The sequence below is a fragment of the Stegostoma tigrinum genome, chromosome 36 (genome assembly GCF_030684315.1).
Source record: "Stegostoma tigrinum isolate sSteTig4 chromosome 36, sSteTig4.hap1, whole genome shotgun sequence".
NCBI classification, from domain to species: Eukaryota; Metazoa; Chordata; class Chondrichthyes; order Orectolobiformes; family Stegostomatidae; genus Stegostoma; species Stegostoma tigrinum.
This window is the reverse complement of record NC_081389.1, coordinates 17215518-17240566: the sequence shown is the minus strand read 5'-3', so window position 1 is coordinate 17240566 and position 25049 is coordinate 17215518. Positions and strand designations below refer to the sequence as shown.

Here is a 25049-nt window from a genome sequence, read left to right as displayed (position 1 = left end):
ATCGAATTGGGGAAAAAATTCTTTAACTTATAAAGGCATGGATGAGTTGGACTGAAAGGTCTGTTTCCATGTTTTATGACTATGATTTTATGGCAGTGAGGATTGTGGTGGTTTCCAGAAGTACTAAATTGAAAAGATAGTGTTGGTTAGCAATTAAAGTTATTTATAGTATTGATAATTATGTCCTAAGGTTTAAAAAAGGGTCTGTAATGTCTATTTTGAAGAAAGTAGAGAATTAAAGCGTGGTGACTCAACGATAAGTATTGTTGCCTCAGTGCCAGGGATCTGGGTTCAATACTACTCTTGGCTGACTGGTGTGGTGTTTGCATGTTCTCCCCATGTCTGCATGGATTTCCCTTCACAGTGCAAAGATGTGTAAGTGTAGATGGATTGGCCATGGTAGATTGTTCATAGCATTAATGGTGTGCAGGTTAGGTAGGTTAGCTATGAGAAGCACACGGTTACAGGGATGGGGTGGTTCTGGATGGAATGCCCTTCAGAGGGTTGGTGTGGACATGATGGGCCAATAGGCCTGCTTCCCCACTGTAGGGATCCTATGATTTCTGTAAAAATAGCAGTAGGAGTAATTTTGAGAATTTCTGCCATAGCCCTAAGTGATCCAGTCTCTCTCCATAAGCTGGTCCTGCCATCCCAGCAATCAGTCTGGTAAACCTTTTGCATTCCCTGCATAGCCAAAGCATCCGTCCTTAGAATGGCTTGCTCATCCCAGGCAGTTTGCTGATGTGTTAGAATGGGCTGGAAAGAACAGATTTCAACTGGGAACTGTTTATGTGCAAGTGCGCCAGCAGGTGGCAGCTGATTTCTTTGTGAGAGAGACATTCTGCCTATTCTGATCACCTATCACTGACAATTGTACCAAACAGCTCTCCCGACACTTGAGCAGAGACAGCTTTCGCTGATTGACGAATCATGATCTCAACTTTAACGTGTAAGTCTGCCTGCAGGGCTGAATTTGAAATGAATGAAGACTGATCGAATATATACGATAAATAAATTTGTCTTTTCAGAGTGTAGAGACCGGGACTTTATGGGTATGATGCAACACTCTAGTCTTTGGCTGTCGTGATGCAGTGGTAGTGTTCCTACCTCTGAGCCAGGAAACCCAGGTTTAAGTCCTACCTCTGAGCCAGGAAACCCAGGTTTAAGTCCTACCTGCTCCACTTGTGTGTAATAACATTTGTCTTGATTAAGAAAGTACCAAACTAGAGTGTGTGCCCATATTAGAATCATTAAAAAAAAGTGCAGGAGTGGGTCATTCTGCCCTTTGAGCCTGCACCACCATTCAACATGATCATAACTGACCCTCCCGCTTTCTCTCAAACATCATTCTCGTGCTCAAAAAAGGGAATAGGGATAACCCTGGAAATTACAGGCCGGTTCGCCTGTCTTCAGTGGTGGGCAAATTATTGGAAAGCGCTCAGATAGGCTTTATGATCACTTGGGTAGGCACAGTTTGATACGTGACAGTCAGCGTGCATTTGAGGGGTAGATCATGCCTTACAAACCTTATTGAATTCTTTGAAGAGGTGACCAAACACGCGGATGAAGGTGGAGCAGTGAACGTGGTATACATGGATTTAGGTAAGGTGTTTGGTAAGGTTCCCCACGGTAGGCTCATGCACAAAGAAAGGAGGCATGGGATAGGGGGAAATGTGGCAGATTGGATTCAGAATTGGCTGACCCTTAGGTGACAAAGAGTGGTAGTAGACAGAAAATATTCAGCATGTGCTCAGTAACGAGTGATGTACCACAAGGATCTGTTCTGGGTCCTCTGTGATTTCTGTAAATGATTTGGATGTTGGAGTGGAAAGATGGATTAGTAAATTCGCGGACGATACAAAGATGGGTCGAGTTGTGGATAGTGCGGAGGGCTGTTCTAAGGTACAAAAAGGCATTTATAGGATGCAGAGCTGCGCTGAGAGGTGACAGATGGAGTTTAACCCTGAAAAGTGTGAGGTGATTCATTTTGGAAGGATCAAATTTTAAAGCAGAATACAGGGTTAATGGAAAGATTCTTGGCAGTGTGGCGGAGCAGGGGGATCTTGGGGTTCATGTTCACAGTTCCCTGAAAACTGCCACCCAGGTGGATAGAGTTGTCAAGAAGACATATAGTGTGTCAGCTTTCATTAATAGAGGGATTGAGTTCAAGAGCCGTGAAGTTATGCTCCAGCTGTACCAAACCCTGGTTCGGCCACATCCGGAGTATTGACCAGTTATGATTGCTTCATTACAGGAGAGATATGGAAATGTTGGAAAAGGGTGCAGAGGAGATCTACCAGGATGTGCCTGGAATTGAGGGAAGGTCTTAGGAGGAAAGGTTGAGAGAGCTAGGGCTTTCCTCTTTAGAATGGTGAAGGATGAGAGGTGACTTGATAGAGATGTACAAGCAATCAGACATATAGATAGAGTGGACTGCGAGACTCTTTCCAAGGGGGAAGGTAGCTATTACAAGTGGGCATAGTTTTAAAGTGAGTGGAGGTAGGTATTGGGGAGACGTCAGAGGTAGGTTCTTTACTCGGAGAGTGGTAGGGGCGTAGAATGCGTTGCCAGAGAGGGTAGTGGAGTTGGCCTCATTAGGGGCAGGCATTTAAGCAGCTATTAGATAGGCATATGGATGATGGTATAAGGTAGGGGTGGAGGATAGGTAGACCTTGGGTTTAAGGTTAAAGTTTGGCACAACATTGTGGGCCAAAGGGCCTGTACTGTTCAATGTTCTCCATTTGGCTTGATGCCTTTAGCTGCAAGGGCCACTTCCAGCTTTCTCTTGAATATATCTAATGAACCCAACCCTAACAGCTTCCTTTTGGGAGGAAACTCTACAGGTTCACAACTCTTGAGTAAAAAGTTTTTCCACATCTCAGCTCAGTTGGCTTGCCTCTATGTTTACACCATGACCTGTCGTTCTGGACTTCCCCAACATCGGGAATGTTCTTTTGTATCGAGCTTGTCCAGTCCCATCAGGATTTTGCTTCAGAGATAGTAGGAATTGCCAATGCTGGAGAATCTGAAATAACACGTTGTGAAGCTGAATGAACACAGCAGGCCAAGCGGCATCAGAGGAGTAGGAAAGTTTTAATGTTTTGGGTTGGGACCCTTCTTCAGAAATGGGGGAGGGGAAGGGGATTTTGAAATAAATAGGGAGATGGGGGAGGCGGATAGAAGGTGGATAAAGCAGATGATGGAGTGAGAGGAGATAGACAGGTCAAAGAGTTAGGGTTAGAGCCAGTGAAGGTGAATGTAGGGGAGTTAAGGAAGGGATAGGTCAGTCCAGGGAGGATGGACAGCTCAGGGGGATGTGGGATGAGGTTAGTGGGGGGGGTTGGGGCTTGAGGTAGGAGGAATGGTTCGGGAGATGGGGACTAGCTGGGCTGGTTTTGGCCTGTGGTTGGGGGAGGGGAGATTTTGAAGCTTGTGAAGTCCACGTTGATACCCTTGGGCTGCAGGATTCCCAAGTGAAACAAGATGTTCCTGCATTTTTCGAGTGTTGTCATTGTGGCAATGCAGGAGGCCCATGATGGACATGTCGTCCAACGAGTGGGGTTGGGGCGGGAGGGGGGTGGGGGGCGGCGGAGTTGAAATAGTTTTAGCACCAGTGAGTTTAACGTACTTTGGGTTTTTGTTTCTCTGAAGTCCCTGTTCGTTCTTGTAAATTCCAGCAAGTACAGGCCCAATCAATCCAGCCTTTCCTCATATGTTGGGCCTGCCATCCCGGAATCAGCCTGGTGAACATTTGCTGCACTCCCTCGAGCAAGAGTGTCCTTCCTTGGATTAGGAAACCAAAACTGCCTCACTGAGGCCCTGTATAACTGCAGAGAAGCATCCCTTTTCCAACACACACGTCCTCTCGCTATGAAGGCCAGCATGCCATTAGCTGTCCTCACCGTCTGCTGCACCTGCAGACTGACTTTCAGCGACTATTCCACTGTGACGCCCAGGTCTTGTTGCACCTCACCTTTCCCTAAACTGCCACCATTCAGATAATAACGTGCCCTCCTGTTTTTGCCACCAAAGTGGATAACCTCACATTTATCCGGATTGTATTAGAAGTACTTGCCCTCTCAACTAGTCCACCCAAGTCACCCTAAATCTTTTAGCATCCTCCTCACAGCACACACCACCACCTAGCTGTGCATTATCATCTGCAAATTTAGAGATATTGAATGCAATTCCTTTGTCCAAATCATTAATATGCACTGAACAGCTGGGGTCTCAGCACTGAATTGGGTGGTACTCCACTCTTCACTGCCTGTCCCTCTGAAATGGACCCGTTATTCCAACTCTCTGCTTGCTGCCTGCCAGCCAGTTCTCTATCCATGTCAATGCATAACCTCTGCTACCATGAGCTTTAATTTTCCTTATATTCTGCTGCAGTCATCTGTGGGATCCTGATCAGTGAGTAATAGTTTTAGGAATTTTGGAGACAGGGTAGGAATATGGTGGAAAGGGAAGAGATTTTTTTTCTTCTTGCTCATAGTTTGGAAGATTTTTTTGTTACACAATAAATTGAATCCCAGGATCGGGAGCCCACAAAAAATGACATCATGGGTAAACCATTAAATTGGTGATAGATTATCAAATTGACAGCTATTATAGGTTACTTTCAGATTGAAGGTAACTATGGGAAATTTTTACAGGTTACAGACTGGAAAATGTATGGCTTTTTCTTTAAAAAGATCCAATTAAAAACTAAATAATTAAAATAGAGATGCCCAGCCAGGTGATGTTTTGTAACTACTCAATTTGGGAGCTGGTGCACCCATTGTGGTTCATGGTAGTAACAGCTGGAACAAGTTTTGGTTTCTTCCGGAACTCTGAGTCAGAGTTGGGGAGCTGCAGTCTGAGCTTTGAACGTGCGATATGCGACACTGTTTCAGGAGGCATTCACACACCTCCTATTAACTACCTCGAATTTCATCAGTGGTCAGAGTCAGGAGGGTGTGATAGTGAAATGAGGCAGGTAGTGCTGAAGGAGCCTGGACCTTTTGAGCTTGTCTAAAGGATTTGACGTTATTGCTCCTTGTCTGGGTGAGAATGGGGGCTGGAAGGAGGTTGAGCAAATCGATCATAACATCATGGTATAGGGAACTATTGAAGAGAGGAGAGAAAGGACAAATGTGATTGGGGATAGTATAGTCAGGGGAGCAGACACTATTCCCTGTGACCAGGATCAAGTGCTCTGAAGGCAGGTAACACAACCTGGTGCCTGGGTTCAGGATATCTCATCTAGGCTGCAAAGGAACTTGGAGTCGGAGGGGAAAGATGTAGTAGGTGTGACCCAGGTGGGTACCAATGATCGCAGTAGGAAGAGGAAAGAGGTTCCGCTGAGGGAATATGAGCAGCTAAAAATCAAAACCAAAAGGATGGTAATGTCCAGATTACCACCTGAACCATGAGCAAATTGGCACAGGGTCAAGAAGATTAAAGAGGCAAATGTATGACTCAAAGATGAGAGTGCAAGAGTGGGACAGGCTCCACCCAATCATGCTGGGACCAGACTCTTCGTGGATCACAGAACTTTGATTTCTTTTTCTTTTTTCTTTTTCTTTTTCTTTGTCTTTTGACATTCGGGAAGTCAGAGCAGTGCTCATGGGGTTAAATAGCTGTGACAGTGCCTGAAGCGAGGACTTCTGGCTGGGGAGATTCGTTGGGTCTTCAGCTGTGGTACTGCTCAGCGGGACATTTGCTGTGGTGGCGGCAGTGCCTGCTGCAAGGACCCCTGGTTGCAGTCGGCCTAAAGTGTGGATTCGCTGCTTTGGTGGGCAGTGGTATGGTGGTGCCCAATGCAGCAGTAGGTCACTCTGTCAGAGGCAGTAGACCTGAAGTGGAGGAACTCCCTGAGGCCCAGGTCCCTGCAAGGTGTCTGTGCTGTGTTTGAAGACCCTCTGTACAAATAAAGAAACTCTGTTTATGTAATGTATTTTTATTCCTTTTGTAACTCAAAGTAGTGTTGGGTTGTGGCAACAAAACACTTTTCATGGTATTTTTCTCAATTTATATGTGACAAAACCCCTGTAGATAAGGATTTAAATGGAAAAGTGAGGTGGGAGTGGGGATGAGTTTGATTGCTAAGTAAAACATTAAAGGGGGGAGAGCTCAGCCAGAAGTTATTAAGGTTTCCAGAACAAATAATAGGACAGAGAGTACGGAAAGGGTGAGCTTCAGGCACAGCATGTGAGGGGCCATAGGGCAGAGAATGCAAGACTGAGGGTCTTTTACTTAAATGCATGATGTATATAAATCGAGCTGCAGCACGTTATGAATGGGCCTTCTCACTAAACCAGCAAAAATTATACACTTGAAATACTGGAAGTTTGCTGTATTACCACGAACTCTGCAATGTCCAAGTTGTCAGCTTAGGGTTACAATGAGAAGGCTGTCTGCTAGTAAGTTTTATTTAAGGCAAAGTTGCATTATTATTTGTGATTTATGCTGTAAGTAAAGTATAACAGTGATTTGTATTCCCCCTGTTTTTATTACTTAGTGTGTGTTTTTACATTTGATTCTATGGACCTCTTGATTAACTGCACACTCCTGGTCCTATAGGTGCCAGTTTTTTTTTTAAAAGAAGTTTTTATAAATGAGCTTGTAGTACTGATTGAAATTGGCAGGTATGTCGTGGGTGTAACAGACAAGGGGCTCGGGCCTGGGAACTAAATATCCAAAAATACACAATTTATTGAAAGGATGGACACAGTTACCTTGCTAGTAAATTTATTTGACATATCACTTCTTGTAAGAGTCCTAATTTGCAGATTGTGTGTGAGTAGACTTGAGGAACTGCAAAGGGAAAAAATGTGGTTTTTCCTTTCAAAGGAAAGGATGTGGAGATGAAAATAAATCAGAAGATAGAAAAGACATGTTAGAAAGACATTTTTATAATCGCCATGGGACACTTCAATATGCAGGTGGACTGGGAAAATCAGGTTGGTAGCAGATCTCAAGAAATTCAAAATCCATGACATTCCTTTTGGAGCAGCTTGTGTTGGACCCCGCTAGGAACCACTCAGTTCTGGATTTGATGTGTAATGAGGCTGCTTGGATGAGGGATCATAAAGTGCAGGAATCCCTAGGGGGCATTGACCATAGTATAATAGAATTCACCCTGCAGTTTAAGAGGGAGAAGCTGGCATCAGATGTTACATTATTACAATTAAGTAAAGGTGAGACCCCATTGTCCTCCAGGAGAAATTTGACAGTATAAGGTGGAGAGGAGTCTTCAGACCAAGAGGGTTTAGCTTGCCACACATTTTTCCCTTTACAGAGTGATGATATGATGAATGCGAATATGGAAAAAAATATGAACAGCTGATGCCAACTCTGTCCAGGCCATGTGTTGCTAGTGAGTTCAGATTGTTCCACTGTCAGCTGTGACTCATGGAGTTAGACTGTTCATCTATTGCCTACATTGTGGAAGTAGGCCATTCGTCCTATCACATCCACAGCGATCCTTCCAAGAGCATCACACCCAGACCCACCATCCCTCCCCATAACCCTGCATTTTCCACAGATAATTCACCTCACTAGCACATGTTTGTACTCTGCAAGGAAACCCACACAGACAATCTGCCAAGGGGTGGGATCAACCCTTGGTCGCTGATGCTGTGAGATAGTAGTGTTAGCCACTGTGTCATGATACTGTTTGAAAGAGACAGGTAGGATTTCTGGTCCTGTTCTCGGCCTTGAATACAACAATTAATGGAGGCACAGTGTGTTACTGAGGGAGTGCTGCACAGATGGAGGTATTGCCTTTTGAAGGAGACAATACCAAAGACTTCACAGGCATGTGTTAAAGATCCCCTGGTACTATTTGGAGGAAGAGCAGAAGAGGCCTCAGGGACGTCTCTAGAACAGGTGGAACTTCTGCCTGGAGGTTTGGGGCACCACCATTGTACCAAAGGAACCTAACTCCTGCTTCCTTTAAAGGTATTTTCTAGTCAACTTGTTCAAGTACGTAATGACACAACTCCGGAAGTAGTGGATCTTGAACCTGGACCAATGGGCCTAGAGGTAGGAACACTACCACGATATCACAAGAGCCCCCCACAAACTGTGCAGGTTAGGGTGGATTAGCCACGCCAAATTGCCCATAGTGTTCAGGGACGGATAGATTATGTGGGTTAGCCATGGGATATGCAGGGTTACAGGGACGGGATGAGTCTGGGTCGGAGAGTCGGTTTGGACTCGATGGGCCGAATGGCTTGCTTCCACACTGTAGGGATTCTATGACATACACAGCTGAGGATCTGAGCACCATCCCGTGAGAGTGGGGGGGGAGCCTGCCGTTTCTTACAGTGATTCAGCGGCTGTCAGGTGATATTTTTTGGGGGGCGGGGGTAGTGAGTGCGTGTCTTGAATGGTGCTAGACAAATGCAACTGTTCATTTGCCCAGGCGATTTGATTCAAAGTGGAATTCCCGCGGTTCCCCGCGCCGCCTGGGCTGGGCACGCAGGCGCAGTCTGCCTGAAACCAAAGGACATTGGATACATTGTAACTGAAAATGGTTATTTCCAGGTGGATACATTGTAGCCAGATTCCAGAGACAGTGTCCAGCCGCTGGGATACATTGTAACTGAATGGGAAGGGATTGTTGTAACACCCCCCGAAAACTTGCTACAAGGCAGCCGGGGGTGGCAAGGAAGAGAGTTTGCTGGTCGCTGTTGCCTGTGTGTTTCTGGTTACTGTGGATGCAGGAGGCGGGGTATTTCAAATTGACAACAAAAGAATGATTTCGGACACTTCCAGCCAGCAGCAAGTGGTAGGATTTCTCAACCCCGCTTTTGTAGCGTGCCAGGGCAAAGAGTGGCAGGCCATTGGGGCACTCTGTCTCCTGCTGATCCCTCCCATTTTTGCTGCATGTGATTTGTGGAACATACCCAGCCTGGCTCCCGAGCGCACTGTGTAACTGACAAATGGTTGATTTCACTGTCAGCTGGAGGGACCGGCACCACAGGACAGGGGTAAACGGGATTCGGCAGAGCCGCGGGCTATTGCAGTCTCCACCCCTCACCCTGTCTGACCTGGACAGCGGTTTGGAAGCACCGAACAGGACCCGAAGATCTCCGCTCCGATTTCAGGTATTTACGTAAAGAAAAAAAAACGTTGTGTCCAACAGAAGGAAGTTATCACTGCAAGTAACTTTGCGTAAGTGGCGCTGTTTGGAACTAAACCAAGAAGGGACCATACATCTTTTAAGTCCAAAACCTTGTGTATGGCACTCTGGGAGATCTGATGCTGAGCTGGTAACTCAGTCTGGAGTTGCCAAACGTGGGGCCAACTTCACGTTTTACATCTGAGTATGAAAAGATCACTGGCCTTACTCCAGTCCCACCCCAGTTATTCCTTGATAGTTTCCTTAGCTGTAACTGGGCAACTTAGATTCATAGAATCCTTGCAATCTGGAAGCGGGCCATTCATCCCATCAAATCCAAACCACCACTCAGAGGAGCATCCCACCCAAACCGCTCCCCCTACCCTATCCCTACATTCCCCATCATTAGCACACCTAGCCTGCACACCCTGGGACACTATGGGCAATTTCCCATCGACAATCCACCTAAGCAGCATATCTCTGGACTGTGATACGGGGAGAAGGTGCAAACTCCTCACAGCCAGTTGCCCGAGGCAGCGATCGAACCCGTGTCCATGGCGCTGTGACACAGCAGCGCTAAACACAGTGCCACCATGTTGCCCGTCCAGGCAAAATATTTGTCGAGGGTCAATGCAATAATCAGATGACAAACAAGGTATTTGGCACAGTGCCATGTTAAAAACAAGAGTCTGATGATTACTTGTCAGGTGTTGATTAACAGTGGGCCATTTTATTTAAAACAATAAAACACAATAAGTTAAGAAGCAGACCAACTGTTTTCACTGTGAGCAGCTTGTAAACCCACAGCAGATTAACTATAAGACAGAGTCACAACATTGTATACATACAGCTCATGGAGTCCTTTTTGGTGAGGTCATAGAAAGGCTAGAAACATCCATAAAAACAGCCATTCGGTCTGACAAATCTCTATTCTTCATAGGCTTCCTCTGTCATTACAAGACTGCAAAAAGACGTAGAACTCTATGGTTTGAACTAAGCTGAAACAATTTACAGGGTGCTCCAGTATGTGTCATCTCTGAGAAATAGTTCTGCTCTATTTCTAGTCTTTCTGAAGAAGAAGGACATATTGTTCGGAAGGAACAGGAGACTGCCACCTTGCATCCAAAATGCAGCTGGATGGGTGCTACCATCGCCAGCATGCACCATCCTCATTCTGATGTGCCTGAAGCTTCCACAGTAGATTCAGGTCCAATGTTACATTGGCATGGTTGCCATTGAGTGTAACAGTTATGGGACAGAAGCTGGAGTAGCCAATTGAGGAAAGTAATCTGAGCCTTCCAGGTGGGACATTTCATGGGCACAGTCAATTCCCCATGTCACTGCCCATCAAGCAGCCATTTTGCTACAGCAAATGCTGTATTCTTTCAACAGATCCTTGTACTTGTATAAGACTCTGGACCGTCTCAAGCTCTAAGAGGTTTTGCAAAGGAATTATTGAATCCCTATAGTGCAATAGAGGCTGTTTGGCCCACACTGACCCTCCAAAAGGCATCCCACCTTGACCGACTCCATCCCTGTACTTCCCATGGCCAATCCACCTAACCTGCACATCTTCGGACTGTGGTGAGGAAACCCATGGAGGCACAGGGAGAACGTGCAAACTCCACACAGACAGTCATCCAAGGGTGGGATCGAACCTGGGTCCCTGGTGCTGTGAGGCAGCAGTGCTAACCACTGAGCCACCCTTTCCCATGAGTTCCAGTATGATTTGATCCTCATTCAGTCATATCAGGCCCATGTCTGTCTCTTCCAGGAGTACACTGTTTCTGGAATGGAATCTTGCAATTTTTGCTTTTCAGTTTTTACTTTAACGGGGTGGGTTGCATCCCATTCAATGCTCTAACAGAACTTTCAGCGGGCCTCTCACATATTACAGTTGAACTTTCTCTGCACCTGCTCTAGCTGTAACACTATATTCTACATTCTGTTTATTGCCCTGAATTACTCACATAAGGTATGATTTGCCTGGTTAGCTCATGAACCCTGATACAGTGAAAAGTATTGTTTTATGTGGCAATAATACATCAAATCAAATCAATAACTAGGGCAACCAGTTCTAGAGGGCATGGTGGGCTTGGGACTGCTGTACTCGGTGAGCCACTGGGGCCTGGGATTTCCTGCCCCAGTTAACATGACATAAGAAAGATAAGTTATCCTTGGAAGAAGTGCAGTGTTTATTTATCAGAATGATATTTCCACTCCAAGGGTTATATATGTAGGATTGCATAGATAAAATATACAGGCCATTTAACCTCACTAGTCTGTGTGACAGTTTTAAGTCTCCTCCTCATTGTTTTCTCCTCTCAGTCAATTGCTCAATTCCCTTCTCCCTCAGAAGTGTATCTTGTTTCTCTTTAACTGAATGCAGATTGTTCACTTCAACCTTTGTGTATCACTTTCACTTTTGATAAAGCGGTTTAAAATGACAGAGAGATTGCTATTTATGAAAGAACCCTGGGGTTGAATCCAGGATGAAACTTATTCTTTCTTCTGAAATAATGATTGCAGAAACTTCTCATTATTGTATTTTGTGAGCAAGCTGTGCCTGCAAAGACTCCAGAGACAACTGTACAATTTAATGAAGACCACACATGTCTGAACCTCAGAACAACTGACTCCAGAACGTATGATTTATATTCATTGTGCCTTTATGAATAAGCCAGTGACCCTCTTTTTTTTAAAAAATAGAATGCCCATCTCTGCAGAGAAATCTTCTTTTCTCTTTTTTATTGAACTGCACATGTGTGATGGCTTCTTTGTTTTGGGGATAATTAGAGGGATTAACACTTATATGGGGGGAGGCAATGGCCTAGTGCTATTATCACTAGACAGTCAATCCAGAGACCCAGTTAATGTTCTGGGGGCCCAGGTTCAAATCCTGCCTTGGCAGATGGTAGAATTTGAATTAAAGGTCTAATGATGACTGAATTCATTTGTCAATTGTTGACATCTGGTTCACTAATGTCCTTTAGGGGGGGAAACTGCCATCTTTACCTTGTCTGGTTTACATGCAACTCCAGACCCCCAGCAATGTGGTTGACTCTTAATTCAGGATGGACAATTAATACTGCCTCGCCAGTGATACCCTCACTCTGTGAATAAATTAAAAAAATACATACTTCTAATTTACTGACTATGTATGTTAACCAATTGTTGTAAATTCACTGCATGGGTTTTGTTCCGATAAATTGTGGTTATTAAGAAATCTGGTTGACCTTTTTATTTGAAACCTGATATTGACAAGATATGGCCGGCTTCGTAAGTGGAAATATCACTTTTGATTTTATGGCTCAAGGAGTTGTTGGACTTGAGTGAGATTGTGCTCCTCTAGCGTCAGCCTGTTCCATTTTCTGTTTTTTGCCTCTGGTCCAGCTTAGCCCTTCCACTAAGCCCTACTTTATCCTCACCTAATGTACATATAGGACACACACCCTTTCACTCACCCTCTCACTGTCTCGCATCCTCAAACTCTCTCTCATGTGCACACACACACCACACCCCATGCGTGCATGCACACACACACACACACACACACACACTCTTGATGATGTGGTTTGGTCCAAAGTGGCTGGTGTTTGAACTCATGGTGCTTGCGTCACCATAACCTCTTCAAAAAAATGTCCCAAACACTGCCCTGGCTAAGAACAGTTGACTCAGTACAAGATATGCTGTCGCTAGTTTTTGTAGTATTTCGCCTCAAAATCAGATCTCTTCCGGCCCTATTTCCTTTGTAACCATGTTGCGTAGATATCTTGATATGTGTATACATTGATACTGCATCCACTGTACCCGGTGCGGCTTCCTCTACATTGGGGAAACCAAGCGGAGGCTTGGGGACCGCTTTGCAGAACACCTCCGCTCAGTTCGCAACAAACAACTGCACCTCCCAGTCGCAAACCATTTCCACTCCCCCACCCATTCTCTTGATGACATGTCCATCATGGGCCTCCTGCACTGCCACAATGATGCCACCCGAAGGTTGCAGGAACAGCAACTCATATTCCGCCTGGGAACCCTGCAGCCATATGGTATCAATGTTGACTTCACCAGTTTCAAAATCTCCCCTTCCCCTACTGCATCCCTAAACCAGCCCAGTTCATCCCCTCCCCCCACTGCACCACACAACCAGCCCAGCTCTTCCCCCCCACCCACTGCATCCCAAAACCAGTCCAACCTGTCTCTGCCTCCCTAACCGGTTCTTCCTCTCACCCATCCCTTCCTCCCACCCCAAGCCGCACCCCCATCTACCTACTAACCTCATCCCACCTCCTTGACCTGTCCGTCTTCCCTGGACTGACCTATCCCCTCCCTACCTCCCCACCTACACCCTCTCCACCTATCTTCTTCACTCTCCATCTTCGGTCCGCCTCCCCCTCTCTCCCTATTTATTCCAGTTCCCTCCCCCCATCCCCCTCTCTGATGAAGGGTCTAGGCCCGAAACGTCGGCTTTTGTGCTCCTGAGATGCTGCTTGGCATGCTGTGTTCATCCAGCCTCACATTTTATTATCTTGGAATCTCCAGCATCTGCAGTTCCCATTATCTTTGATATATTTAGATGGATTTATTAGGCTGGAAATAGCTTCTGTTCTGCCAAAATGGAAAATTGGGCTTCTAAAAATTGTACAGAACTGATGTCTGGTTGCCCATGTGTAGATTATTTTTAAAACAGATCATTCCAACTTTGACTTAATTTTTGATCATCACATTTGCAGTACAGAACTCTGTCCCATACTTAAAAACTGAACTGCTGCTTGGCCTAATGCTTGTTGTAGCTTGTTGATCAAGGATGACGGGAAAAGGGTACAGGGGTAAGCTTATGAGTCGATGGTGCAGCAGAAGGACACTCGTCCCATTACACCTGTCCTGGCTGTTTTGAAAGAGCTGTCCACTCGGTCCCAACAGGCCTGCAAAATTAATTCCTTCTTTATCCATGTCCTCTTTGGAAGTGATAGTCAGATCTACCTTTTTTTACACTTGAAGGCAGAGCATTCCATATCAGGCCCGCAGTTGAAAGCAAACCAGAAGATGTATGAGCAGTGGTAGGCCATTCAGCCCATCAAGCCTGCTCTGCTATTCAATGAGATCATGGCTGATCTGATAATCATTTTTGCCTGTGGGTTTTTTTTTTCTGGCCAAATGGCTTCAAACTGTGTGCTCTGGTTAGCAACACAGCTGACAAATGGAAGCAGTTCCTCCTTATTAAAGGTTAAGAATCTGGAGATGTATGATCAGAGCAGTGAGCTGTGTGAAAAGTGGTGATTTTTGAGGCACTGATGATATAGCAACAAGCATGACTATGAAACTGAGTTGTTAGGGATGAACCTGGGAGAGTTCTAAAAACCAGTGGAGGGGAATTGTTGTACAATCTGACAATTCTGAACTGAAATTTGAGGAACGATTCAGCTTCCTCAAAACTAATTGTTGATTTGGTGAGTAAAACCTATGAAAGCTGTGTTGCTTTGGTTACAGTGGTTACTATAACAACCACTTGGATGATTCAGGGAACTGTCATTAAAACCCCAAATGATTTTTTAAAGCCAAGATTGAGCCACTGAGCTTTTGTATTTTTTTGAAAATGTCTAATTTATACCTCGTCCACATTGGAGCCTCTTACACACTGCTGGCCACACTCTCCAGCCATGAACACCTACAGTCTCTTTGAGATGTTTCAAGATGATCTGAAGTGTCAGGTTTGGTTGGACATATTAACTTCATAAACCCAATCTTTATGCCTGAGCCTTGACACTAGGTATTTGGGGGCTGTTTGACAGTAGTCCAGCTGCAAACTGTGGGAGAAGGTTCAAGGTCAAAGCTCGCTGCGTAGGACAAAATCTTTCCTTCTGTGCTTCTTTGACCGATCTGTGTCCTATGGTTACCAAGCCCCTTGACCAATACAACCAGTTTCCCCTTATTAAAACTCATTAAGATCCTTCAAGGGCTCAATCTTAAATGCTCATACTGTCCATGACAATCAAGAGCAGGAGAATGGATTTTTGACCATCCTTGCCCTGGAGTATGGAAATTGATAGGAGCATTCCATTGCTGTCATTGCTGTGAGTTATAACCATTAACCTCTCAGGAGGGCATTATGTGCTGCAATGATCCATGAAGTCACTGATAAACTCTGATGAAGTCTCTAACAGTGGAGACCCTCAGAGGTTTGGCAGACTGAAAGGACAACAGATATAGCTGTGTCAATGTGGTGTTGATTGTCTATTGCTGGATTTCATTGTTGCAGGTTTCATTGTATGTTAACAGGAATTTGAATTCTCTTGCTTCATCCTTTAATAGCCATTATTTACCCTGTTACCACTTTGTTGCCTGAATGAGAAAGAAAGTACCCAGTCGTGCTTACTTACACCCCACATGATGACAACAATAGTATATTCCATTTGCTGAGTATATTGTGGATTCTTTAAGGGTCCACCATTCTGTGGCTTGCAGTAGCAAACTTCTACTGTAGATGGAGCCACAAAGATAGCTGATCCCCATATCTATGTGGGGAGATGACAGCCTAGTGGTATTATCATTAGACTGTTAATCCAGAGACTGAGGTCATGTTCTGGGGACTCAAATTGGTCAATTGTTAGAAAAGCCCATTTGGTTCACTAATGTCCTTTAGGGAAGGAAATCTGCCATCCTTACCTGGTCTGGCCTGCATATTACTCCAGACACACAGCAATGTGGTTAACCCTAAGCTGCCCTCAGGCAATTAGGGATGGACAATAAATCCTGGCCTGACAAGTGATGCCCACATCCTATGAACAAATAAAAAAAAACAGCCACAGGATCACCAATGCACTGATGGGAATGTTTCCATGTCCCAATATCTATGGTATTGTTTCATAGTTTGTGGGTGTCGCTGGCAGGGCCAACACTTATTGCCCATAGTAAAAACAGAGTGTTGGCCAAACTCAAAAGGCCTGGCAGCATCAGTGGGGAAAGAAACAGAGTTAATATTTCAAGTCTGTTATGGCTCTTCAGAATGTTCTGAAGAACAGTCATATTTTATTCTAGATGTCTAACATCCACAGTGTTTATTTATTACCCATCCCTAATTGCCCTCAAATGTTGTGGGGAGCTGCCTTATTTTACCCTGAAGTCCATGTGGCATAGGTTGATCTACAGATCTTTAATGGAGGGAGGTCCAGGATTTTGACCCAGCAACAGTGAAGAAATAGTGATATATTGCTGAGTCAGGACAGTGAGAGGCTCAGAGGGGAACTTGATGTGGTTCCCATGTATCTGCTGCCATTTTCCTTCAGGGAAGCAGAGGTTCCAGGTTTGCAAAGTGCTGTCTGAGGAGCCTTGGTGAGTACTGGGTCATGGCTGAGCATCAAGCACATGAAATTAAAAGATAAGAACAGACCAGTTGGCTGAATTCTCTCACGGCCAAATTCTCCCATTGTAATGTCCTAGAACTCAGAGTATCCCTGATAACGTTGCCTGGCACATTGTTCCCGTTTTCAATTGGCTTTTCACTCATTTTAAATTGAAACACATTTGGCCTGACTTGTCAGTTTTCTGCTGATATTCAGTGGCTTTCTCGGGTTAAGATTGTTTACACCTCAGAGAGGTCCAGTCTTACCTGTCTTCCTTGTAAACTGAGGTGTGAGACTTTATCAATGAAATATTAGATCATTGTGTCACAGGACTATGAACTGATTGTAGTAGCGCTCCATATTCGCAGTGGAATCCTCAAACTGTATAGTTCAGGAAAGGGCCGTTTGGCCCATCAAGCCTGTACCATCTCTTCAGATGGGCTATCCAGTTAGTGCCACTCACTTGCCGGAGTGCTGAATTTCTTTTTCCCTTCCAAACATACTCTGGCTCTCTGACACAAGTTCCTGTTGAATCAATTTCCAACTCCCTGTCGGATCCAGAACATAAAACTGTGCCCTGTTTATTGTTTAAAAGAAACTTCTTCTCTTCCCTTTACAATTTCTCTTCAGTCAGTGAGCCGTGGTTACTCTCCCTCTTGCAGGTCCAAGCTATTTCCTGCTCCACCAAAACTCCCTGATGCCAGGAACTCATCCCTGAAACTTGTCTGCCTAATGGTGAACCACTGTGCCTTTATTCACCAGTGTCATTGTGTGTCTCCTAAAATCCCTTTTTGTCATTTGTAAACAGCGTATCTGACCTGCCCACATATCTGTGTGTAGTAAAGGAGCATCTGAATGAGCTACTAATACCCATGACTCTACAAGTGACAGCAGTCCTTGTGGCGGCTCAGACAGTGGGCCACCCTTTACTGGGTGATGGTAAGTGTTAGCTCGGTATTGGACTGGGTGGAGTGTATGAGGTTCCATTATCGTTTTTCACTTTCTGGGTCCTGTCCACCAGCACCAGACCCCTACACATCCTGATAGGTGTTGGTGACGGTGATGGGGAGCAGCTGGTGACTGTGTTCAACCTCTAACAGCCTTCCCCACCCGTACCAGCCCAACTCCCCATCCCCCACTCCCCACTCCCAAACCACATTCTCCATCAACCTCCAACAACCTTCCCCATCCACTCCACCCCCCATCCCCCATCAACCTCTAAAAGCCTTCCCTACCCACACCAGCCCCACACCTCACCCACACCTACCTACACCAACCCCACTCCCCACCTCCCACTCCCAATCCAGATTCTGTATCAAACTCCAACAGCCTTCCCCACTCACACCACACCCACTCCCCATTGACAGTTTCCACACTCTCCACCCCCACTATTCACCCCAACCCCACACTCACCAACCCCAGTTCTGGAAAGGAGATTTTATTGAGGTTCATCATGAGCAATTCCATGATGCAGGACAGTGTGCTCTATAGGCTGTTCCCAGGGACACACACTAAAGCAATCATCAGCTGGAGGATGAGCAGCTCAGTGAAAGGTAGGTTCTGGTCTCCCTTCCCCAATCCCTCCCAACACCAACCTCAATCCCCAGTCTCCAGCTCCAGCCCCACCCCACTCTCCAGTTCATCCTCTCTCAACTGCACTCCCACTCTGCTCTCACTCACCCCCACCACTTCTCAGCCACTGCTCCATTCCTCCAACTAAGCCACACACAACACACCTAATGCCAAGTACAATTCAATCACTTGTATGTGGAGGTGCCTCCTGGTACTGAGTTCTGGCATCTGTGCAGTGCAGGATGAGACACGGTAGAATCCAGATGCCAGTCAGATATGCTCACAGTGACAGGGTTTGGACTGTAATTTGCCACGCCATTTTGAACCCATTATATAAGCAGTGCAGCTTTAAGTAAGCTGGCAGGCTGTCATCCTGAAACAGAAACCACAGCACCTCACTCTCAGATTGTGGAGGAGGAAGCTCTGTTGAGTGCTGAACATTTCTGGTTTGTTTTTCATTCGAGCCCTCCTTTTTGATTGTGACTGCTTTAGGATTCTCTGCCCGAGGACCTGAAATGCTTTGATCCGACCTATCCCTGCTGCATCGTGGACGGTGTGGGGGCTGTTAATGCTAAATGGAAGGAGCCACTGCGATTTGCTCGGAGACTCTGCTATGATCTGTCTGACAGTGGCAGGTAGGAGAGTGAATTTGGCGAGCAATATCTGCCATTTCAGTAAAATGTATTTATATTTGTTCTGGTTTAGTGTATGCGAGAGAATTAACACATTCAAATTCCTGATCTTTCTCTGCCATGTCTCCCCTCCTATAAGCTGCTATAATCATCAGAAGCCAGGCTGAACCAGTAAGGATGTGACATAAACCAGGATGGATTGGGCAGGAGATGGTATGGGTCAGCATGGTTTGTGTGAACTGGTTGCTTTAGGCTCAAGTAATGCAGGCAGAGAGAAGTTTAGAATCCTGTTGGCACAGTTCTGGAAAGGGGATTTTATTGAGGTTCATCATGAGCAATTCCTTGATGCAGGACAGTGTGCTCCATAGGCTGTTCCCAGGGGGAGACACTGAAGCAATCATCAGCTGTAGCTGGAGGATGAGCAGCTCAGTGAAAGGTAGGCTCTGGTCTCCCTGAGACTTGCTGGTCTTCCAGAGCTGTAGGTGACAGAGTGTGGCAGACTGGCATGTGCCAAGATCCAGGGCTATTTGCCGAGTGGTGTACCAAAACTATAGCTGCAGAGACTTAGCAGGGAAATGCCAGAACCGAGGGTTCTCTCAACCTAGAGCCCTGAGGGGCTGAAAGATGAGTAAACACCTCTCGGGCTGTGTGTTTGACATGCAACAAATATTATAAAGGCAATCTATAATAGCAAGTGTGGTTGAGCACCTCAGAAAACACACACACATACATACATACATCTACACACGCACGCGCGTGCACACACACGCACACACACACACACACACACGCGCGCGCGAACGACAAGTGAACTGTGTTGCTCTTTACGTAATATCAAATTTGAACAGTTATGTAACACTAATGCGTACAATTTGGAAAGGCACATTTTTATAGAAAACAATTCAGTCTGACTGATGCAATGGAGTTCTCAGGAGGACCCTCACCATTGGGAGTGCCATTTTCTTGATGTGACGTCAGATCATCTTCCCCTTCAAGCGAACATAAAAGATATCATTACACTATCTTAAAGAAGAGCAAGGGAGCTCTTGCCAATGCCCTGACTGTTACCTGTCTCTCACTCAATATTACTAATACCAGGTAATTATCCCATTGCTTTTTTGGGAGTTTCCTGTGTACAACTTGGCAGCCTTGTTTCCTGCATTACAGGAATGCCTTAAAAATAACCTTCTGAAATAACTGTGCAGAGGCTGGTATTCCATCACCAAGTCCCCCTTTATTTAGGTGTGCACCTAATTTCCCTGATTTGTGGAAATTCTGAAACCCAGACATAAGTCTGTCAGCCAGAGCTCCCTGATTGGCCTGGGTTAAAACCCCCAATCAAGGATCTCATAGTTAACAAGATCCATCTGGTACCAATCATTAAGAAGGATTATCAGGGTTGGTGGGTTGCTACAGGGAGAGGCTGAATAGGCTGGGACTATTTTCCCTGGAGGGTAGGAGGCTGAGGGGTGACCTTATATTCGTTTATAAAATCATGAGGGGCATGGATAGAGTGAATATCCAAGGTCTTTTCCCTAGGGGGACCCCAAAACTAGAGGACATAGTTTTAAGGTGAGAGGGGAAAGATTTAAAAGGGACTTAAGGGGCAACTTTTTCAGACAGAAGATTATGCATGTATGGAATGAGCTGCCAGCGGAAGTGGTGGAGGCTGGTACAATTACAACATTTAAAAGGCACCTGGATGGGTACATGAATGGGAAGGGTTTAGAGGGATATGGGCCAAATGCTGACAAATGGTACTAGGCTAATTTAGGATACCTGGTCGGTGTGGACGAGTTGGACCAAAGGGGCTGTATATCTCTATGACTCTATTTTCAACAACATATTTTGGGATATGCTAAGGTATGAAATGTGCTGTGTAAGTGAAATTGTATTAGTCAAGGCCAGGATTGGACAGGTTGATTGGGTAGAAGATTGCGACAAACAGTTGCTAGTTTGTCTGGCTAGCTCAATGGTGCCAGTGGGTAAGGAACAATGATCATTAAACTATCGGCAGCAGAAAAAAACCTTCAAGTGCACATGGACTCTGGAGAGGCAGCTCCCAGAGGGCTTCAAAGCATGGTATGTCTGCAAGTATTCCTGCGGTATAGTGTGGAATGAAATATTTTGCTGCAAGTTATTTATATAACAATTATTTTGCAGCCAACTTGTAATAAAAGTAGAAAGCATTGTGGAAACGCAGCAGCTCAGGCAGCACCTGTGCAAGCAGGAACAAAATTAATGTTTTGAGCCAAACATGACTCCTCAGAACTGAAGAGAGAGATGGAGAAATGATGGCTTTTATACTACAGGAAAGAAGTGTGGAGGAACAACAGAAGGTGACAGGCATTGCTGGTGTCACACAGCGAAAGGAAAAGGGAGTGGTGATAGTTGTCAAGAAGTGATATAGTTGCAGGGTAGGTGTTAATAGAAGAAAGTAGGTCTTCACTCGATTAAAGGCACAACTGAGGAATACAGATATTTGGGGCAGGGGTGTTTGGAGGCAGGGAAGCAAATGGAGGGCGAAGTTCATGGTCTGATGTTGAACATACTTCACATCCTCCTGGAGTCAAATTGACTGAAGGGAAAATGAGGTGCTGTTATCCCAGCTTGTGGAAAGCTTTATTGCAGGAACTCTGAGGCACAAATGCGAGCATGTGTGAAGATGATGTATTAAAATAGCAATTGGGCAGAATGCTTGAAAAGGTGTTATGTAAATCAGTCGCCTAATCTACAATGGATTTCACCATTGTGCAGGACATAGCATCGTGAGCAGTGAGCACAGTGTCCTAAATTGGAAAAAAGTATAAGTAAATTGATGTTACACCTGTAAGAAATATTTGGGGCTTTGGACAGTGAGGAGGAAGGAACTGAAAGGGGCACATCACTTCTGGGATTGCCCAAGAAGGTGCCATGAGGGGACATCAAGGGTTGGGAGTGACTAAGGAGTGGACCAGGGTATCACAGAGCGAATGGCCATTGCAGAATGCTGACAGGGGAGAGGAGGGAAAGATGTTTTTGGTGATGACGTCTTGCTAGAGTGGCAGATATGGCAGGGGTGATCCTTTGAGTACAGAGGCTAGTGGAGTGGAAAATGAGGATGAGGAGAATCTTATCATGGTACTGGGATGGAGTGGAAGGGGTGGTGTGAAGTGCTTGAAATGGATTAGACATAGATGAAAGCCTTGCCCACCACAATCACTAGAACTGGGGGACATAGCCTCAAAATAAGGGGGAACAGATTTAGAACTGAGTTGATGCAGAATTTGTTCTCCCATAGGGTTGTGAATCTTTGGAATTTCGTGCCCAGCAAAGCAGTTGAGGCTTCCTCATTGAATGTTTTTAAGGCATAGATAGATAGATTTTTGAACAGTAAAGGAATTAAGAGTTATGGTGAGTGGGAGGCTAAATAGAGCTTTGTCCATGAAAAGATCAGCAATAATCCGATTGAATGGTGGAGCAGGCTCGATGAGCCAGATGGCCTACTCCTGCTCCCATTTCTTATGTTCTCATGTCGCAGTTTTAGAAATGGGAGGAAAATCCTCAGTTGAGATAAAAAGTATCTCTGTTGAATGGTGTTATCATTGGCAGAGGTACAATAATGAGCAAAATGGCAAAACTGGGAGAATATGATGAATTCCTAAAGGAAGTGGCGTAGGAGAAAGCGTCGTTGTGGGAACTGCGGGAGTTGTGTTTGCTATGAACATCAGCGGACAGTCTATCCCAAGAAATAAAGACAGAGAAGTCTCCAGATAAGTCATATACTGGGCTTGAAACACAGTTGCGTTTCTCTCTCTTTGGGCTTCGCCATACCTGCTGAGTTTCTCCAGCACTTTCTATTTCTACAATGCTTTGCCTTTGTCTTGAAATGTTCCCTCAATCTCATAGTCTCCTTTCAAACCTACTCTCCCTCTTGCGGAAATGTTTGGTGCAAATTCTTGGAAATGATTCAATGACTCAGCAGCATGTTTCTGAGGGAGTGTGTCCACCCACTCTGTGATTGAAATTGAAAAGCATCCCAGGGTCACAAGCCAACATTATCCTCTATACTCAATAATAGATCATCTCTTTTAGAAGTGCGTGTTGCTAATATTTCTTGCCTTTAATACTCTAATGAAGACATTTGAGAAATATACTGAATAGTCAATTTTTGTTTCTCCATTCCTCCCAAGATTTCTGCTGCCCTCACATCCCAAAGTCCCATTGCATGTGAACGCTAGCCATTCAGCTGGACTATTTAACATTGTAAGGCATCACAGCCCAGAATTTGGTACTGTAACAATGCTTACATTGCCATTGCTGGCTGTGATTGGAGGGAAAACTGATGGCATCTGCTGATATCTGTCCTTGTGCTGTTAAACACTAAAAAAACATTTATTCCTCACTGCTTTGGGCTGTACTGTCACAGTCTTTGCAGCTGGAATCTGTGTGATTACTCACTATTATCATATGAGAGACTGATTTAAAAAATGCTTGAGGCTCTTTCAATCAGTGATTCATTATGATTTTAATAGCTTAGTGTAACACATTTACTGATAAACATCCTCTCTGGCCCTGAAAAAAAAAGAATATTGCCAGGGTGGGGTAAATTTGATGATTTTCCAATTCTGTTACTAATTTAATAACCCATTTGCATGATTTTTACATCAGTTCTTCCATAATGATGCATATTTCTTGATTTCTGCTTCCTGCTTTGCGATCTGTGTGGATCCTCCAGTCTCAGTGGTCAGTCAACATTGTTATTAAAGTGATGTTGACCCTCCCCCCCCCCCCCACCCCCTTTTAGAACGAAAACCCTAAACACCCAAGGAGGAGCACCTTGGCCTATAATCTGTTAAGAGGAGTGTAAAAAGGAGTGTAACCTGTCTTTCAGCAGCTTCTAGTGGTTAAAGCAAATAAATCCCCGACACTCACTTCACAATCAACAAGTCTAACAATTTATTTATCTAATGCTACCAATGAACAAATTAACTAAACTATTAATAAACCAAACAAACCCCTTCTAACTACTAACTATTCCCGAATAACGCAAGATTTTAATAGTATGCTGTTCTAATAAATCCAAGTCCCACTTACATGACAAAATTTAGAATTTAGTGTCCTGAAACTATAGCTAGATTATATCTTCTGGAATGCTCTGTGCCTGCTCCATTGAATGTTCTGTCAGGAACGCAGCCTCCATCGATTCTTCTGTCAGGGATATTAACAAATTGTGCTGTAGGTTTTGATTTAGATGGTGCTTTCTCAAAGGCTTAGTGAATTCTGAGAGAGCTAGTGGTTCTCTCTTGAGAACTGATGGCTGTTAACTCTGGCAGATGGCAGTTTGCTCTTGTGTCCTTGCCCAAATACATTCTTCTTTTATAACCTTTATGACATATCAATATTTCTTAAAATAGGATTGGTCCTATGTTGCCAAAACTATCAGATTTAAATGTAATTGATTTTTGGTATCTGTGTGTCTGGTTCAAATTGATTGGTTTAATTCTAAACTTGTCGCCTTAGTATCAAAACAAAACTACTGTTGGCCTGCAAACTGTATGGCCTTTTGATACAAATGTGTTAATTCAGGTACTCTTTGTGCACCTGCAAACCCACAAGCTGCTGCCTACAGACATCCTTTTTGAATCTCTCAGCATAGAGAAAGGACATCATCTTTTGAAGGGGCCACTTATTCCCTACTAGTGGTTTACAAACACCAAATTCTAACTTTCTGCCTCCCAATCCACAAGTACTGTACCCAGCTTTGCAACAACATTGTCTGCCAGATACCATCCAGTTCTAACACTTCAGTGAAGGTATTTGCGAGTTATATTGAATGGTCAATTTTATTTCTGTGCTTCCTGATAGGGGGATGGTTTCTGCTGTCCCTAGATCCTCTTTAAATGGGAGCTGTCAGCGGCCCCAACTTCAAATTGGCAGTTCACTTAGGTAGACCTAATCCCTGGTGTCCACTGAATCCTTCTGGGCAGTGTTTGTGTATTTGGCGCTTAATGAGGTATAGTTGAAGATGCTTAGTACTTTATTATTTTCCACTACCATTTAGAGTCATAAAGCCACACAGCACAGAAACAGATACTTCGGTCCAACTCGTTTGCGCTGGCCAGACATTCCAATCTGACCTAGTCCCATTTGCCAGCATTCGGCTCGTGTCCCTCCAAACCCTTCCTATTCATATACCCATCCAGATGCCTTTTAAATGTTCTAAATTGTATCAGCCTCCATGGCTTCCGCTGGCATACGTGCACCACTTCCTGTGTGAAGTCGTTATCCCCTCATGTCCCTTTTAAATCTTTCCCCTTACACCTCTAGTTTTGGACCTCCCCACTCTGGGGAAAAGACCTTGCCTAATCACTCTATTCATGCCCCTCATGGTTTTATAAGCTTCTATAAGGT

At 44.8% G+C, this 25049-nt stretch overlaps 1 protein-coding gene across 2 annotated transcripts in view; it reads left to right on the top strand.

Moving 5' to 3' along the window:
- Positions 1-8495: 8495 nt before the first annotated feature.
- Positions 8496-25049, top strand: part of LOC125446864 (trichohyalin-like) — a 114762-nt gene continuing 98208 nt past the window's right edge. For both annotated transcript variants that reach the window (XM_048520816.2, XM_059640094.1), the window contains exons 1-2: positions 8496-9095; positions 18517-18659. In XM_048520816.2, coding sequence (XP_048376773.1) covers positions 8931-9095; positions 18517-18659 — 308 coding nt within the window. In that variant the 5' untranslated portion in view covers positions 8496-8930. The remainder of the gene's footprint in view (positions 9096-18516; positions 18660-25049) is intronic.